The 17,436-nt window shown below is 39.4% G+C and overlaps 1 protein-coding gene across 2 annotated transcripts in view; it reads left to right on the top strand.

Moving 5' to 3' along the window:
• The first annotated feature begins 899 nt into the window (after positions 1 to 899).
• LOC135216848 (uncharacterized methyltransferase Sca_1399-like) overlaps positions 900 to 17,436 on the top strand; it is a 97,601-nt gene continuing 81,064 nt past the window's right edge. Inside the window, exons 1-2 of one of the 2 annotated variants that reach the window (XM_064252360.1) lie at positions 900 to 989; positions 5,413 to 5,486. In XM_064252360.1, coding sequence (XP_064108430.1) covers positions 5,484 to 5,486 — 3 coding nt within the window. In that variant the 5' untranslated portion in view covers positions 900 to 989; positions 5,413 to 5,483. The remainder of the gene's footprint in view (positions 990 to 5,412; positions 5,487 to 17,436) is intronic. The other variant, XM_064252359.1, reaches the window with a different exon arrangement.

The following is a 17,436-nucleotide window of genomic DNA, read 5'->3' as shown; positions in this document are numbered from 1 at the left end:
AAAGGGCGTAAAATGCTCTACATTTTAGTTCTTGGAAGAAAAGAGAGGACATATGGATATAGAGATTTTTGCAATGGAAGGGCGGACATTCGCCCGTATATCATCCTTACAAGCTATTCAACTTAAGCATTAGATTTCTCCCCATATTATCAGCATTGTGTTTGATTTGAGGATAAATTCTCTCCATAGTGCATTAGTCATAAATGTTGTGAGAGAAGTCTGTTTTATTTGTAATCTGGAGGCCCCATTCTGACAATATGTGCATTTCTACGTCTTCAGCTATCGCGTTTTTTTTCTTCTCCTTTTTCCTTCATGTTTGGAAATATACACAGACAAAAATGAGCCAGTCATCGCTTGGAATCTTTAATAAATAAAATGAACTGGTTATTACGAGAGTTAAGAAAATACTCCCAACCGAACAGAATGGACAGAGAGTGCGAGGAATTCGCGAGATTTTCTCTCTCGGGACTGGATGGGAAAAAGATTATTGCCACAATGGCTACTTCTTGATTTCCCCAGTGATCAGCGAGAAACACCTTCAGACTTCGAAAAACCTGTACCACGATTATTTCATATTAGATACTTGAAGGAAGGAGTGTTAACAATGCAAACTTTCAATGTATAACCAAAGGAACAAAATGAACGATACTGGGTCTGAATCTTATCTTGGTCAACGGTTTGATAGCTGGACAGATTCCCAGGTTTTTTTTACCTGGTGTCTTAAAATATTGCACTAATTTTTCCTTTTCAGAATATGATAGCTGTATCTGTCCGAGGATGCCGAATTCCATATGACTCATGGGTGTAAATGCTACAAACATATAAACTTATCAGTAGAGTCAGCTGAGTGAGGGGGCGGGGTTTCTCAAGGTGAGTGCAATACAGCTATATTACAGCTACACTGTTAAGTTGTGATAATTTGCCTCGAAACTTCGCCACCAGCGGAAACATCTGTGGAACTCTCCATAAAATCTGACGCTTCTGTTGTGGTAAGGACTCTTCTATTTCAACACAACTTTTGCAAAAGACACATAAAATTATATTTGCTTTACAAAGCCGTCTGTGAAGAAGCTGCATGGCGGCGATGAGACTTATTAGAGAGACGAAAAGAAAACTTCCATCACTCAAGAGAGGGAGCACAGACCACCTACAACGAAGCGTCACGACGGTTGTTGTCAAATATTCATCTTATAATGAAAATGTGAATATTTCAAAGTTAAGAGAAATACCACAAATATATAATGAGGATTTTTTTTTTTGCTCAGTTTGTCGCCACATTTGATGAAAATTTCTCAAGATAAACTTAAGTTTTGGTGGCAGTCAGAAATCTCTCTCTCTCTCTCTCTTCTCGCATGTAGCACGTTACAAACGGTGCTTGTGGCTCTTACTATACACTACACTTAAGGCTAATATATTTATTTGTCAATTACATCCACGATGAGTATTTTGCCACGCGGGCAGGGGAGGGACAGTACCTTGGTAAATGTATGAGTTGCATTATTATTATTATTATTATTATTATTATTATTATTATTATTATTATTATTATTATTATTATTATTATTATTATTATCATTCAGAGGATGAAACCTATCCATATGGGACAGGACCTCAGGAGCCATTGACTTGAAATTCAAGCTTTCAAAGAATAAGGTTCTCATTTGGAAGAGGTAAGAGAAGGTAAAGAGGAATATATAGAGAAGAGATCCCACTTGTTAAAAAAAGGAAAAATTAATAAATAGATGAAAATGTATAAATGAACTTCAAAAGTTCCCATTGGGGCCCTAGCTGCAACCCCTTTCGTTCCTTTTACTGTAACTCCTTTCATATTCTCTTTCTTCCATCTTACTTTCCACCCTCTCCTAACAATTCACTCATAGTGCAACTTCTTTGAGGTTTTCTTCCGGTTACACCTATCAGCCCTTTTACTGTCAGTTTCCGTTTCAGCGCTGAATGGCCTCATAGATCCCAGTGCTTGGCTTTTGGTCTAAATTCCATATTCAGTTCAATTCATTGCATTACATCCTCGGGCAGTGGAAACACCCTTTAGCGCAGCACCACTCACTCAAGAAGCAACAAGAACGACCTACCACCGAGGGTCTTAGACAACCCATACAACGCCATCTATGGTCATGAATATCAACTACTGTAACTCCTAAGCATGCGTTACCATAAGGAGTGTAGTAACGCAATACAAAGCTTTTAAACAAAACTTAAATTTCCAAAGCAAAGGGTAAACTATCTCATTGTTTTCCACACACTTAAATTTGAGTTTATAGCCTGATGGATCAACTCATCCTGGGGTCTTCACAACCCTAGATTTGAATTTATTTACTAACCCTAGATTTCCACAGCCCTAGTTTTATGTTCATTTCCTTTTCACATCTGAGATTTGCATTTACGTCCTGGAGGGCAAATTATTCCACGACTTTTAACTATGATATATGAGTTGATTTCTTGAATGGTACTACACTTTCCTTTGCTTTTTCAGCAGTTGTGGATTCGAATTTATTTTCTAATGTTAACTGCTCTATGACTTTCCAAACGCTTAGATCTGAGTTCATATCTTAAATAGTAAACTATTCCTCGTTATTCTGCAGTCTTAGATTTTTATTTATTTACTGAAGGATAAACTGTTTCATGTCTTGTCCCAGTGTGGAAGATGAGCTCATGTCTTGAAAGGTAAACTATTCCTTGTCTTTTGCTAAAAGTGTATATTTGAATTTATGTCGTCAATCACACATCGTTTATGGACTTTCAATAATTTCTAATTTAGCAAAGAATTCTATGTCTTTTCTCACTGGGGTGTGAGTTTATTTCTTGTTGGATAAACTAATAATAGTCCTTCCACATAAGATTTGAATTAATTTCTTGAAGGGTAAAGAGTCCAGAGGCTCTCTACGCTCTTGGATTCCAGTTTTTTCCTGAGTGGTCAACTATCCCATGGCTTTCTGCTGTTTAAGATCAAGTTGATATTTTGAGGGGTAAACTGTTTAATGTTACTATTTCATAGTTTTATAGTAAAGTTTATTTCCTGAGTTTATACTACTATTCCTGGACTTTGTACAGTCTTAGACCTAAGTTTATATCTTGAAAAGTAAACTGTCTAAATGCTTTCCACAGTCATAGAGACAATTGGCTTCCTGAAGGTAACCTATCTCACATATATCCACCCTCTAATATCTGAGTATGTTTCCTGAAGGGTGAACTATTCCAAGCTTTTCGTAATTTTAGATTTGGTTTTATTTCCTGAGGTAAAATCTGATGTGGCTCGCCACACGTTTGCATTTTCATTTTGTTTCCGTATGGCAAATTTTTCTGTCTTTCAGTATTCTTAGATTTGAGTTTATTTCCAGAAGGGCAAAGTATTTGTGAACGACGTCCTAAATCATTGAGTTTTTTTTATGATAGGTAAACCATTTCTGGGGTTTCCAAAGTTGTATATTTATTTCCAGTACTGCAAGCTATCCCAAGGCATCTCAACATCTCAGATCTGTATTATTCATTTCCTAAATTATACCGTACTCTTCCACATTTAAAAAATTGGGTTTATTTCTTAAAGGGTAAATGATCTGAAGGGCCAACCATCCATGGGCATTTTGGACTTTTGCAATAGAATTCATTTTTTGAAGATTAAGCTATTCCAGTGCTTTATACACACCAAGATTGAAGATTTTGTGGAAGGCAAAGTATTCCAGGTTTTTCTATACCTTAAGATTTGTTTTCATTTCCTTGAGATTCAAAAACTAATCCATGGATTTCCCCACTCCTAAGTTTTAGTCTATTTCCTGCTGGATAACTCGTTATATGCTTTCACAATGTTAGAACTGAATTTATTGCCTGCAAGATAAACTAATCCCGGTCATTCCAGTCTTAGATCCAAGTTTATTTCCAGAGGTAAACTGTTCCATGACTCTCTGCAAACTTTATGAAGGGTAAAGTGTTCCACAGCTTTCCAAAATTCTTAGAGTTTGGTATCTATTTCAAGTAGTGTAAGATATTCCTGGGCTCCCCGATGTCTGTCATTTGAATTTACTTACATTCTTAGGTTTGGGTTTACTTCTTGATCGCCAAACTATCCCATGGCCATCCACACCCTTCAACTCAGAAAGGCAAAGTTCCCAATGGTAATGCACAGTCTTATATTTCAGTTTATTTCCCGGAGGGTAAACTATTCCAGAGCATTCCAAAGTCTTAGATTTGGGTTGACATCCTAAAGGGTGAATGAGTCCATGGGGTTCCTTAGCCGTAGACTCAAGTTTATTTCCTCAAGGGTAGAGTAATTCTGAGCGCTCCATATTTTTAGGTTTGTGTTTATTCCCTGAAGTTAAACTATCTTTTGGCTTTCCATACACCTAGGCTTATGTTCAATCATTAAAGGTAAATTTTTCATTGGCTTTCTGTAGTTAAAGTTTAAGTTTATTTACTGAAGACTAAGCTACTCCTGGACTACTTCCCACAGTCATAGCTTGAAGTTGTTTCCTGAAAGGAATGCTACCTCGTGACTTTTCAGTGTTTTACTAGAGCTTATTTCCTTAAAGGCTGTTATTTATTCCATGGAGTTCCACAGTCCTAGACTCGAGATTATTTCCTGAAGGATAAACTATTTCATGATTTTTCACACTCTTCCATTTGGGTTTATTTCCTGAAGGGTAAATTATCCATGTGCATCATGAACTCTTCTTGTTGCTTATTTCCTGAAGTGTAGACTTTCCAATCTAAGATTTGAGTTTTTCTAATTCTGTCTTTTACTATTTAGTTTTTTATTTCTTAAGAGTATTATTTCTTTAATTGTATTTTTGTAATTCCATGTAATCTATTTTTCTCACAGTTTGCTTTTCCCTTTTTCACAATATGGATATTTTACTCCGCAGAACTTTCTTACATTTACGCACCTTCGTTTTTCATTTATTGTCTCTCCAAACAAATGTCTGCTTTTGCTTGATTTTGCACATTCGTCCGTATAGTAGATGGCTCCTCCATCTTCAATAATAATGAAAATAAAACGAGAGGAAAATGTCTCCTACTTTCATAAGAGCAAATCCACAGATGTGAATCTTTATCCCTGCCTCTCTGGATCCATGGCCAGGATTTGTTCATCTGTGATGCTATTATTTTGTCTTTATCTTCAGAGCAAACTGGACCGCCTGATGTGAGAGAAAACGATGAAGCTGTGTGGCATTTTTTAGAGTCTGCTGATCAATCCAGAAAAAACTATAAGATGCAAAATATTTAGATAATTAAATTAACAACGTGGACGGATGTAGTAAACTGCCTCTGAAGAATGTCTTTCACTCATAATTTGTTGCAGTTATCTCTATATTGTGTTTGATTTGAGAGTTGTTCGTTGATTTGTACCTGCTTTACTTATTCATGATAATTTTTGTTTTCGTTTCTTGTATTTGACCCCAGGACCTGTGGAGGGAAGACTGGTTCACTGACGTCAGTTTCCTTATAGTCGTTGTTTTCAGTTCTTCCAAAATATGGTAAGAGGTTAAGGTTTATTCTGGATTAAGTGGAGTTTTAGACTTCTCTTATCATTCTCAGCTCTTTAAAATTTTCGAAATATAAAGCAAAATTCCATATTTAATCTTGGATAAAACACAACTCGTTCAGTTTTTGAAAAACTTGGTATAAATGCCTAGATTAAGGCAAACTTTCATCAGCAATCCAAAATTACCATAAATCTGAGGTCAAGAGAAGTATATCGCTGTATGATCATGTGACACCGTCATTTTGTTTTATTGAATTTCCTGCCAGGACGAAAAAACTTCATACGAGATCACCTGTCGTTTTATTGCACCAGGGAACGCACCGGATAAAGTGATAGAGACCTACTCTGAATGGGCTCAACATTATGATGAGGTAAATGTAACTGTTATTCCTCTTCTGACTCTTGTGTTAACTTTTACACACACACGCACACACACCCACATCCACACACCCACACACACACACATACACACACACATTGTGGCGGGATCACAAGCTCAAAAACAAGTGGCAGAATCCGCCCCCCCCCCCCCCACCATACAGTTAACCAATCCAGCTGTCAAACTCAAACTCAGCCCACCACTTTCCTCTTTACACTACAGAATTTACGCAGGATAATTGACCTATACCAACACAAAACAAAACAAAAACACAAACACATGTACTCACCCAACTGCAGATACTCAGGGCTATGCTGTGCTGTCCACTGGTCAAGGTCCCGGAAATACCAACAACAACAAGACCACAACCAAGAACCCCAACCCACAACACAACCCACAACAATACACCCAAGGATCACAACCCTACAACTCAACAACACAACAACAAAAAAGAAACACAACCACAACAAAAGACCACTGCACAAACAACAACCAACACAAAAACAACAGAGCGCCTCAGTGGCATGGTTGATATGGTGTTTGCTTCCCACCTCGGTGGTCGCGGATTTGATTCTCGGCCATTCCATTGAGGAGTGAGAGATGTGTATTTCAGGTGATAGAAGTTCGCTCTCGACGTGGTTTGGAAGTCACGTAAAGCCGTTGGTCCCATTGCTGAATAACCACTGTTCCATGCAACGTAAAAACACCATACAAACAAACAAACAAAAACAACACAAAAAAGGCAACACACACACCCACCAACAACACCAAGGGATCACAACAGCTCACCAATAACAACCCTCAACAACTCACAACCACACCAAGAAACCACAACAGCTCCCCAACAACAACCCTCAACTACAACAACTCACAAAACTCAACCAAACTCACAAGCACAACAAATCCAACACAGGCACAACAACTCTAAGCAACTAATATCACACCCAACAACAATCAGCAACAAACCAATAACACACCACCTAAATGACTTTCTATGCCTCAACACTTTCCACAGACTGCTGCCAACACTTACTGATCTTCACCAGCTCTCACCAAAGACTGAACAAAGACTGACTCAAAACACAGAACTCTAAACTCCAACAACACCAGCAGACAACTCAGAACTCACCAACAGCCAATTTAATCGTTAACCATCCAACCACCAATTGCCTCTCTCTCTCTCTCTCTCTCTCTCCTCTCTCTCTCTCTCTCTCTCTCTCTCTCTCTCTCTCTCTCTCTCTCTCTCTCTTTCTCTCTCTCTCTCTTTCTCTCTCTCTCTAGGACACACACGTTGTCAAATAGAACTCCATAACACACACACACACATATATATGTTATCGGACCTCTTTTGTTCTCAATTTTATTAGAGCCGACTCTAAGGTAGTTTGTCTGCGATATGGTGTTGGTATTTATTATCTCTTAAGAACAAGTGATTCATTGAACAGATTATTGATTCTACCATCTTAGGGTTTATGAGGTGTGTCAGTGGCGGTGACACTTGTGTGGGGGCCACTGAAAAGTGCATAAGTAGGTACTGTTAAGTTTAAGGTAGGTACTGGCACACTTGTGTGAGGACACTGAAAAGTGCATAGATAGGCACTTCAATCTCACCAAGCAATCAAGCATGAAGACTTCCAGGGGGAACTGTGAAGTGTGAGGTAGGTACTGGCACTCTCCCCAGACAGCAAGCGGCAAGGCTTGAGGTGCGTCAGTGGCAGTAACAATTGAATGTGGGCACTGAAGAGTGCATAGTAGGAACTGGCAGTCTCACCAGAATCAAATGCTAAGGCTTCCAGGAGGCACCGTAAAGTGTGCAGAAACACAGGTGTGTATGAACCAGAAGTGTACATAGAGATGGCTTTGGACACGGGAACGAGCAGTTTTCCAAACGCTGGAAGCAGAGAAAATCTCTCACCACTCTATAAGATGTGTGGCTAAGGAATGGTTACACACAGCATGTGTCTCAGATTCCAAACAGGAATCTGCAAATCTTGGCCGACAGGTATATGGGTTAGTGCTAGAGACTATGGTACAACAAGTGGCTATAAGCACAATCTAAAATTAGATAGAGTTGCTTTCTCGAAAGTAAGAAGGCTAGCTTTACTACTTAAGAAGTAGTTTTGTGCTGAAATCTCCAAAGCATAACAAATAGGAGCAGGAAGACAAGTACTTTTACTCGGCTATATAAGGTGAACGGCCAAGGTCACATCATCTACAAATAGGAAGTGATATTGGCAAAGATGGGTGTGAATGAGGCCTCTACTCAGTGTCGTTGGCCAATAACACTGGGCTCAAGTTCTCATATACTATGACCTTACACTATCATAAATTCATACGAGTTTACGTTAATCGGAGAAAGGTGTATGCTTGCTCTTAACTCTTTGATCATGACTTAATGAAATATGCGCTGTTTAATACATCAAGTGCACTTGACTTATATAAATAAGTTGATGAAGAAATAAACAGGTTTTATGAAATCATATTTGGAAAAGATTGAAATCCTTGCCTCTTGAGATGTTCGTCCACTCTAGACACTCTGTGGATGCTTTACCATATCGTCATGTTCTGAATCAATAAAGCAGGGAAGGCAATAGATTGATAAGTAAGCATCGCAAAATATTTCTGTTCCATATCATCAGGTACTTATTCGTGGTGTTACACTCGGGAATTCACTATTATGCAACCCATGGGAAAAGCTAATGTGATCAGCAGTATTATCATGATCGGTTTATAACTCTCTGGCTCATTCTCTAGTGGTGGCGGGAAACTAGAATTGTATCAATTCCCTAGTTTCTTTTTCTTTGGTTTTCTTAACTTGCGTTAGTCTTCCCCTGAGGATGAAATACATTGGAGTCCCTGATGCTTTTTCCATAACTATACAGTTACTCGCTACTTTTTCTCCCCAGATTTGTGATTCATTGAATTACATTGGCCCCAAATTAGCAGCCAATGAGGTGGCAGCCAGAATACCTCAAGAGAAGCGAGGCGCCTTGAAAGTCATTGACATTGCTGCTGGGACAGGAAAAGTTGGTCGACTGCTGAGAGACAAAGGGTTCTCGTGAGTTACTTCTTATCATTCTTATGAACAGTAGAGGAAAAATTTGATGGATACTGACTCAGTTTCATCACCAGCAGTAAATTTAAAGATATATGGCTTTGCATGTGCTTATGATATTCACAGCGAAGTCTTTATACTACTTGCAAAGTATAGAATTAATATTGTATATTTTCTACTTAGTGATAGGCATCTTGAACATAGGAAAGCTCAGATTACAATCTAATAAATTAAGTTTTCCTATGCATCTATAATTACTCATCTAAAAAAAACATACAATTACAATATATAAAGCAAATTAAAAGAACACCAACGAAGCTGTGGAAAAGAGTAAAAAGAGAGTTTATCTTAAAATTAAAATTACAGAAACTAGAAATTTGTGCCCAAACCTGTGAACGTCTTTCTGAAAATCGACGTGTAAAATCCTGAATTATTACAAGACACTTCTATATCCAAAAAAGCAAGTTTGTTATCTTTCTCGTAATCAATTGTGAATTTTAAATAAGATTTTTACTGATAATGACACAATATCTCACGGTCTTAATTACGACCATTTTAAGAAACTTTTAACCTTGGCGGTGCAGGACACTGCCTTTATTTTTAATGGTAAAGCTCATGTGCAGGCTGACGGCAGAGCAATGGGAAGTCCCCTTGGCCCGGTACTGGCTAATATTTTTATGTGTGAGTTAGAGGAGCGGTTGCTGGACAACTGCCCTCTGGCTTATCACCCGTTATTTTACTGTCGTTATGTCAACGACACTTTATCTTATTCAAAGATAAATATAGAGCCGACTTATTTTTACACTATGCTAATCTGGCCCACCCGAATATAAAATTCACAATTGATTACGAGAAAGATAACAAACTTGCTTTTTTGGATATAGAAGTGTCTCGTAATAATTCAGGATTTTACACGGCGATTTTCAGAAAGAAGACGTTCACAGGTTTGGGCACAAATTTCTATAGTTTCTGTCATTTTAATTTTAAGATAAACTCTCTTTTTACTCTTTTCCACAGTGCTTTTTTCCTTTCGTCTGGATGGTCTGAATTCCACAATGAGGTCACCTTTTCAAAGAAATATTTTACTGATAACTGTTATCCCAGTAGTTTATTTTATAAGTGCCTTCACAAATTTATGAATATGAAGCTTTTACCTAGCAATGCTATTCAGACTGCACCTAGGATGCCGTTGTATGCCAGTGTTCCATTTTTAATCAATTCGAAATTCTATGCCGAAATGCAACAGATTATTAGAACTTACTGTCCGGCCATAAAATGTTATCTGATCCCAACAAACCCATTGACAATTGGATCTATTTTTAAATATAAAGACAAGTTAAACCCTCTTATGGCATCTAATATTATCTATTTGTATACTTGTCCTAAAAGTGATCTAGGAAAATATATTGGAGCCTCAAGAAGACCTCTTAAGGTCCGAATAGATTGCCATAGGGGGGTGAGCTTCCGTACTGGAGTCAAATTATCATCTCCTGAATTTTCCAGCATCCGTGACGACACAAAGAAATGCAGAATCAATATTGAATATAAAACCTTTAAGATCCTTTCAAAAGTGTCTTCTCCGCAGCAGCTAGCGGTCTTCGAATCGCTCTTTATAATGACGATTGTTCCAAAACTGAACAACCAAACTGCCTCCACCCCTCTGTACCTGGCGTAAACAACACAGATGCCTTTGTGTTTTGTTTTTGTTTTTTAGTCACTCGTCTTCCTTCCTCTACTGGAAATGGTACTTGAGTTTCGTTGGTGTTCTTTTAATTTGCTTTATGTATTGTAATTGTATGTTTTTTTAGATGAGGGATTATTCTAATTTTATTTTATTATTGTAATTTTCAGCTTGAAAATGGGGCTGGTCCCTGAAACGTTGCTTTGAATAAACGCCCGCTATGTAAGGGTTTAAATGGAGACATCTGTTTCATATGGGCATTTATTCAAAGCAACATTTCAGGGACCAGCCCCATTTTCAAGCTGAAAATTACAATAATAAAATAAAATTAAAATAATTACTCATCTAAAAATACATACAATTACAATACATAGCGCAAATTAAAAGAACACCAACGAAACATTAACACTTAACTTTACCTAAAACTTAAAATTAAATTTTTTTTTTTTTTTTGTCTTTTTTCTATTTTTACATTTTTTTTACTTTTTTATACTTAAGTTTTTTTTTTTTTTTTTTTTTTTTTATAAAATTTCAATTTATTCACCACTTTCAACTTTCTGTTTTTTCATATCACTTGGATCTTCCTGTTTGCTTACTCCTACTAAAGGCCTCTTTAAAAAATAACTATCCAAGGAAGATTGCTTCCGCCTGCTTTTTACAATGTTCCTGAAACGACTCAGGCAAACGTCATCGAACTGCGCAAGCATGCGACCTGTGTAAGCCTTTTCGGGGTGTCTCTTTTCTACAAATGATTGCACTTTATGAAAAGCAGCTAGAGCATCTTTAATTTCTGCTGTTGTCATAGGGTCCTCCTCCTCCTCCTTGCCGCTGCTAGAGAACTTTTCTTGAACGACGTTTTGTTGCATAGCCTCCAACTCCTTCAGGTCATCCGTCGTATGCCCCTCTTGATGCTCCTCGAGAAGGTCATTGATGTCGTCCTCGTCGACGACCAGCCCCATGGACTTGCCGAGTGCAACGATCTCGTCAAGATCTGTTGTGAAACAGTTTCAGGATTGTCAACTGTTTTTGAATCTGCATCAGCTTCGCCCACATTGAATCCCTCAAAGTCTCGGGCGGATACGGCATCAGGCCAGAGTTTCCTCCACGATGAGTCGGATGCATATCATGATATCGAAATGCTCCTTCCAAAATTCACGCAATGTGAGGTTTGTGGTATCGTTGATGTCGAAACATCTCTTGAAAAGATGTTTCGTATACAGCTTCTTGAAGTTCGATATCACTTGCTGGTCCTTGAGCTGGAGGAGAGGGGTGGTGTTAGGCAGAAGATAAAGAACCTTGATAAAAGAATACTCCACTAGGATAGCTTCCTCGAGGCCAGGAGGGTGAGCAGGGGCATTGTCCAACAACAGCAGACATTTCAGAAGGAGGCGCTTCTCTTCCAAAAATTTCTTCACTCTCGGGCCGAAACACAGATTTACCCACTCGGTGAACAAAAGTCTCGTTACCCCAGCTTTTGCATTAGCCCTCCACATCACTGGAAGCTTCTCCTTTAGCATTTTGTGGGCCTTGAAGGCTCAAGGAGTCTCTGAATGATATCCCATTAGGGGCTTCACCGTAAGCCTGTCTTTCATAGGCTTTTGCCCGGGTAGGTTCTCCTCTTCCTGTGTGATGTACGTCCAACGAGGCATTTTTTTCCAAAAAAGGCCAGTCTCGTCACAGTTGAAGATTTGCTGAGAACTGTAGCCTTCGTTGATTGTCATCTCGTCGAACGTCTTAATAAAGCCTTTGGCCACTTTCGTGTCTGAGCTGGCAGCCTCCCCATGCCACACCACCGAATGGATGCCAGTCCGTTTCCGGAATTTTTCAAACCACCCACGAGAAGCCTTGAAGTCTGGGGTTGGCATCGATGTCCCTTCTCCTCCGTCGTCTTCGGCCTGGGCAATCAAATCGCCGAAAATAGCGCTTGCTGTCTCGGTTATCATATTGCCAGCGATTTCTGTCTTTTATCCATACAAGCAGCTTCTCCATCTCATCATGCACGTGGCTCCTCTTGTTGGACAAAATAGTCACGCCCTTGGAAGGTGTAGCTGCTTTGATGGCTTCCTTCTGCTTAAGGATGGTGCCTATCGTCGACGGATTTCAACCATATTCCTTAGCGATCACACTCAACCGCATGCCAGCCTCATACTTCTTGATTATCTCCATCTTTGTCTCCATAGAAAGCATCCTCTTCTTTCTGTGAACTTCAGCAACTTTCTTGGGACCCATGACTATACATAATTAAGTTATATACTAATTAAGTTCTCACACAACACAATAAAGTACAAAGCAAAATCACTAACATGAATTTACGTTAACAAACGAAATGGTATATGTGAACGAACGAATTCCGCGTGCGTATGATAACGATGCTGCTACAGAGTGGCTGAATGACGCCTTTACATAGAGCATGATGGGGTAGTTGCTGACCAATAAAAGAGCAGGATCTTACGGTGGTGACTAGCATCAGGAACCGATGGGAGAGCGGGAGGATGGTGTTCTCGGTGGTCTGGTCGAATCTCGGACTTTACCAAGTAACCACCCTATTTTCCGTAACCCTGAATTAATTTTTGCGGTATGCCAGAGGCAAAAAAATCTTCGTATTTGCTTTCGTAACTTGAATTTTTCGTAAGTTGGGACGTCTTTTCGTATGTCGAGGTTCCACTTATATATATATATATATATATATATATATATATATATATATATATATATATATATATATATATATATATATATATATATATGTGTGTGTGTGTGTGTGTGTGTGTGTAGGGGAACTGCTACAAATGTAAGGTAGCAAAATCGGCCTGAGTGGGGGGGCCAACTGGAATAGGTGTTGACAATGAGATATAATTATATAATTGGTTTGCTTCGCACAAGGATTGTTAGCTATCTTCTTATCATAAAGTTTTTATTAATTGGGAAAATAAATTGATGTGTCCTTATTATGTATTTATTCTTGGTAGGGAAATTTATAACTTCTTTTCCACCTTTTATTTTTGGGTTTTTGGACCGAGGCAAACTATTCTGCACTTTTCTTTCTTTGCAAGTCTATTTGGCACTAGGGGAATTTAATGTGAGTTCGATATTGTCACTTGGGCCAGATCACTTCACACTGTCTTTATGCTGCAGTCGCCTCCTTCACCCCCATTCTTCGCACTCCACCCCCCTTCTCACTTCCCTCCCCCCATGCTCTACTTTATCCTCTCTCACTCTCTGCTTTCTTCTCTCTTCTTTTCCCTATGTCGAGCCTTCGTATTTTGGATGTCAATTTCTTGGCACCACCCTTGGGTTCTTGATTTTGACTCTGATTGTGGCCTCTTCTGAAAGAACCCTTATGTCTTAGTGGCTATGGCCCTTTCTTCAAAACACCTCCTGTCATCCTTCCTGTAGTAATTGGTAAGATTCTCATTTGGAAACGCCTCCTTGTCCATGCCCAGGCTCTTGAGGGTGTGTCTTCGGGCATTCTTGTAGGATATTCATGGAGGCTTACTATAGGACGTCCTCAAAAGTCTGGCACTACTGATTTGATTGGTTAAAACCAAAAGGCCTACCTTAATAGGGAAGAGTCTCAACTTCTGCCCTTAAACAAAGGTGCATCAAGTTTTCCTTAGTAATATTAAGCAGAAGGCCCTTGACATGGTCTAACCCAAATTAATTCTCGGCACTCGAACGTGTCAGATGTCAGGAGAGCCGTAGTGTCGATTAATTTTCTATAGTGGAGGTGACACAGGTCTTCAGGAGATATAAACCGTATTCCAAGGTTTCAAATTTCCTGGGTGCCTGGGTGTCAAGCTTGAGTGAGAGAGGTTCTTTTTTCCTATTCCCCCACCTAGGAGCTCTGCCACGAGTCCAGCTTACTCAGTTTCACTTACTTACATTGACCACTGAGCATTGGCTGACGTCGTTGACACGTCCTTCCGCTTTCACTTCATCTCACAAAAAGGTTTCACTTTGCTGTTGTTACTATGACTTCCGCTTCTTCATTAGAACAATCACTTTCGACCCTCTTCCCAGGCCAGTCTAAGGATTCAGTACTATGCACACTCATTGGTTATACAGAGCTGCGGACTCAATCAGTGACCAATCCCCAATCTGAAAGCCTCGGTGTTTGTTAACAACAACATTGCTTCACCTTTCTGCTTCCAAAACGTCGTCTCCGACCCTCATCTTCATGACGTCATCTCCCCTCTTAGGAGCATCCACGAATGGAGCTTTCTCATTTTCCAATGAGCATTGGCTCACGTCTTTGACACGTACTTTCTTTCTCTCACAAACACTTCTAGAGATCCTTTTTATGGTTTCATTTCATTGTTACGACTTTTGCTTTATAAATCATCAATTTTGTTGCACATTCATTTCTTTAACACAGTGCTGACTCAATCAAAGACCGCCAGTCTGAACGCCTTCCAGTTTATTATTAACATTACTTCAAGGATATCGTCTTCACCCACAGCGCCATAGCCCCCCCCCCCCCCCCCCCCCCCCCCCCCCCCCCCCCCCGCCCAATAGTAGCATTGGCACGAGTGCAGGATGCTCAGTTTCTACTTACCTGTGTTATTACCCACATTCATTTTCATTGAGCATTGGCTTACATACCTGACATGTCCATAATCGAATATTTCTAATGACCCTTCCTAAGGTTTCATATTATTGTTACGACTTTTACTTCATCTAAATAAACAGTTTTGACACTGATCTTCGCAAAATATTTTCTACTTTATACTGAGGCTTCGGTAATGTTTATGTCGTCAAAAGTAGTATGTTGACAACGCAATTGGTTCATGTGCATCATAATCATGTCTTAGTGTACCTGTTACGAATGAATCAAAATCTAATATCCGTTTCGACAGAAACATTGACGCCCTAGAGCCATCAAAGGGCATGTTGGATGTGCTAAAGAAAACAGGAGCGTATACGAACACGTACGCAGAGTTCCTGGGAGTTGGACAAAATTCAGTCCCTGAAGGTAAGGTAGACTCAGATCTTCACTGTTCACGAATTATTACCTTTAGTTATTGACAGAATTTGCAGGAAAATGCGGATTTTCTCAGTCTTACTTTTTCATTGATGTAATCATGAATGGCAACATCTATCATTTTATTACTAGAATGTGTGTCTGTGGTCGTACAGGTCAACAGTCAGAGGTCTGTTATGAAAAAGTTGTCGTTGTAGAACAGGATAAACTGGAGGTTGAAGGGTTTCATTTTATTCGTGCATGCCTCTAGCATTTTGAACAATTAATGGGTAGAATCACTCTTGATTACTTTTATTCATGTCAAGGTTTGTTGTTATGTAAAATCCTCATGAAAAAAATGTTTTGTAACTGTTTTGAATATAGTATAGGTGGAAAGATCTCTTGGCTTTATATAAAAAAAAAATATTTGTAGACTGCGCCATTTAGAATTGGCTTACTACAGATTTCACCATAATACACTCGGTGGTCATACAGACAATATTTGTAAGTTTGGAAGATTGAATTCCAAGTCTTTGAGCCTTGTGGGCTTGTTAAAGATGAATACGGTTCATCTTCAGCTGCTTAGAAATATCAGTGTGCCAGTGCAATCACTCAAACTAATAGAGCATCACAAAACCGCAAATTACGGGAATTCTGAATCACAATGCAAAATGAAATGCAACTTTATGGGGTAACACAAAAAAACGAACTTTCACAGACAACTTACGGTGTAGTCTGCCACGGGATGCTTATACCCATCTCACACACTAGACAGTTCTCAAGCAACAACGCTAACAAACTGGGGTTTCACACCACACAACAAACATTATCCCATCATGAAAAACTCCTGCACGAGTCTCTGGCACCACATCGGGCAATCACGCCAAAAACAAATGTAAACAAAACAAGAACGAATGGGGCAAACACAAAGCATCACACATCGAGGCAGCAGCAAACGACATGAGCCCAAAACAGTACATGATGCAACACAGGAGATATAATAATTCAATTGTATGCAAGACAGTCTTGCCGATCATCTGATTATGACGATCGAATTATCTGGTTAAGCAATAATAATAATAATAATAATGAAAATATGGACTGGTTAAGCAACATTGGTGCTGGTCAGTCGTTGGATGGGTGACGGCTCTCCTCAGCGTTGATTCCTTGGGAAGAGGTCTTTACCACGACTTCCTCAGTCTACTCAGCTGTAAATGGTTACCTATCCCCAATGGGTAGGGTCCAGCTATGGGTAAAATAGCAAAACTCAGGAATGATGGAAAGAAACGAAGGATTAAACGTCAACTCCGTAAACGGAACCTCTAGCAACGGAGGATCTTCGTCCAGCAGCCAGCTATGCAGCCCAATGAGCGGGAAGGATGGTCAGGTACTTGGAGGTCGTCATCCAGCAACTGACCACCACAACGACAGTAACCAGCAACCTGAGACTGGAGCTACAGAAGCCTACCAGAATCTTCTTCTGGACAGAAAACAAGGAAATATGGAGATGCAACATCAAAAGCAACTCAATGGAAAGAGGATACAGAAGACTGACCAATGTCTGGAATGAGAAAAATAACACACACAAACAGAACAGAGGCTGGCAGACCAAGTAAGGAACATAAAGAAAAAGAAAAGGCACTCCACAACAGAAAGAGAGGAACTGGAAAGAGACATAACACCCAGCAACGAAGGACAAGAAGACGAACTAAGAGACGATACCACAGAATACGACGTGGATGATGAGCTACCAAACAACGACATACGAAGAAAAAGAAGTAACAGAGAGGAAGGAATGGGTAGAAAAGATCAGACAATGGATGAAACCAGATACAGAAAGGACAGAGATACCCTCCATGAAAGCCTA

Source organism: Macrobrachium nipponense, chromosome 6 (genome assembly GCF_015104395.2).
Source record: "Macrobrachium nipponense isolate FS-2020 chromosome 6, ASM1510439v2, whole genome shotgun sequence".
Classification (NCBI taxonomy): Eukaryota; Metazoa; Arthropoda; class Malacostraca; order Decapoda; family Palaemonidae; genus Macrobrachium; species Macrobrachium nipponense.
Note: the sequence above shows the minus strand (reverse complement) of the source record. Positions and strands in the feature narration are given on the sequence as shown.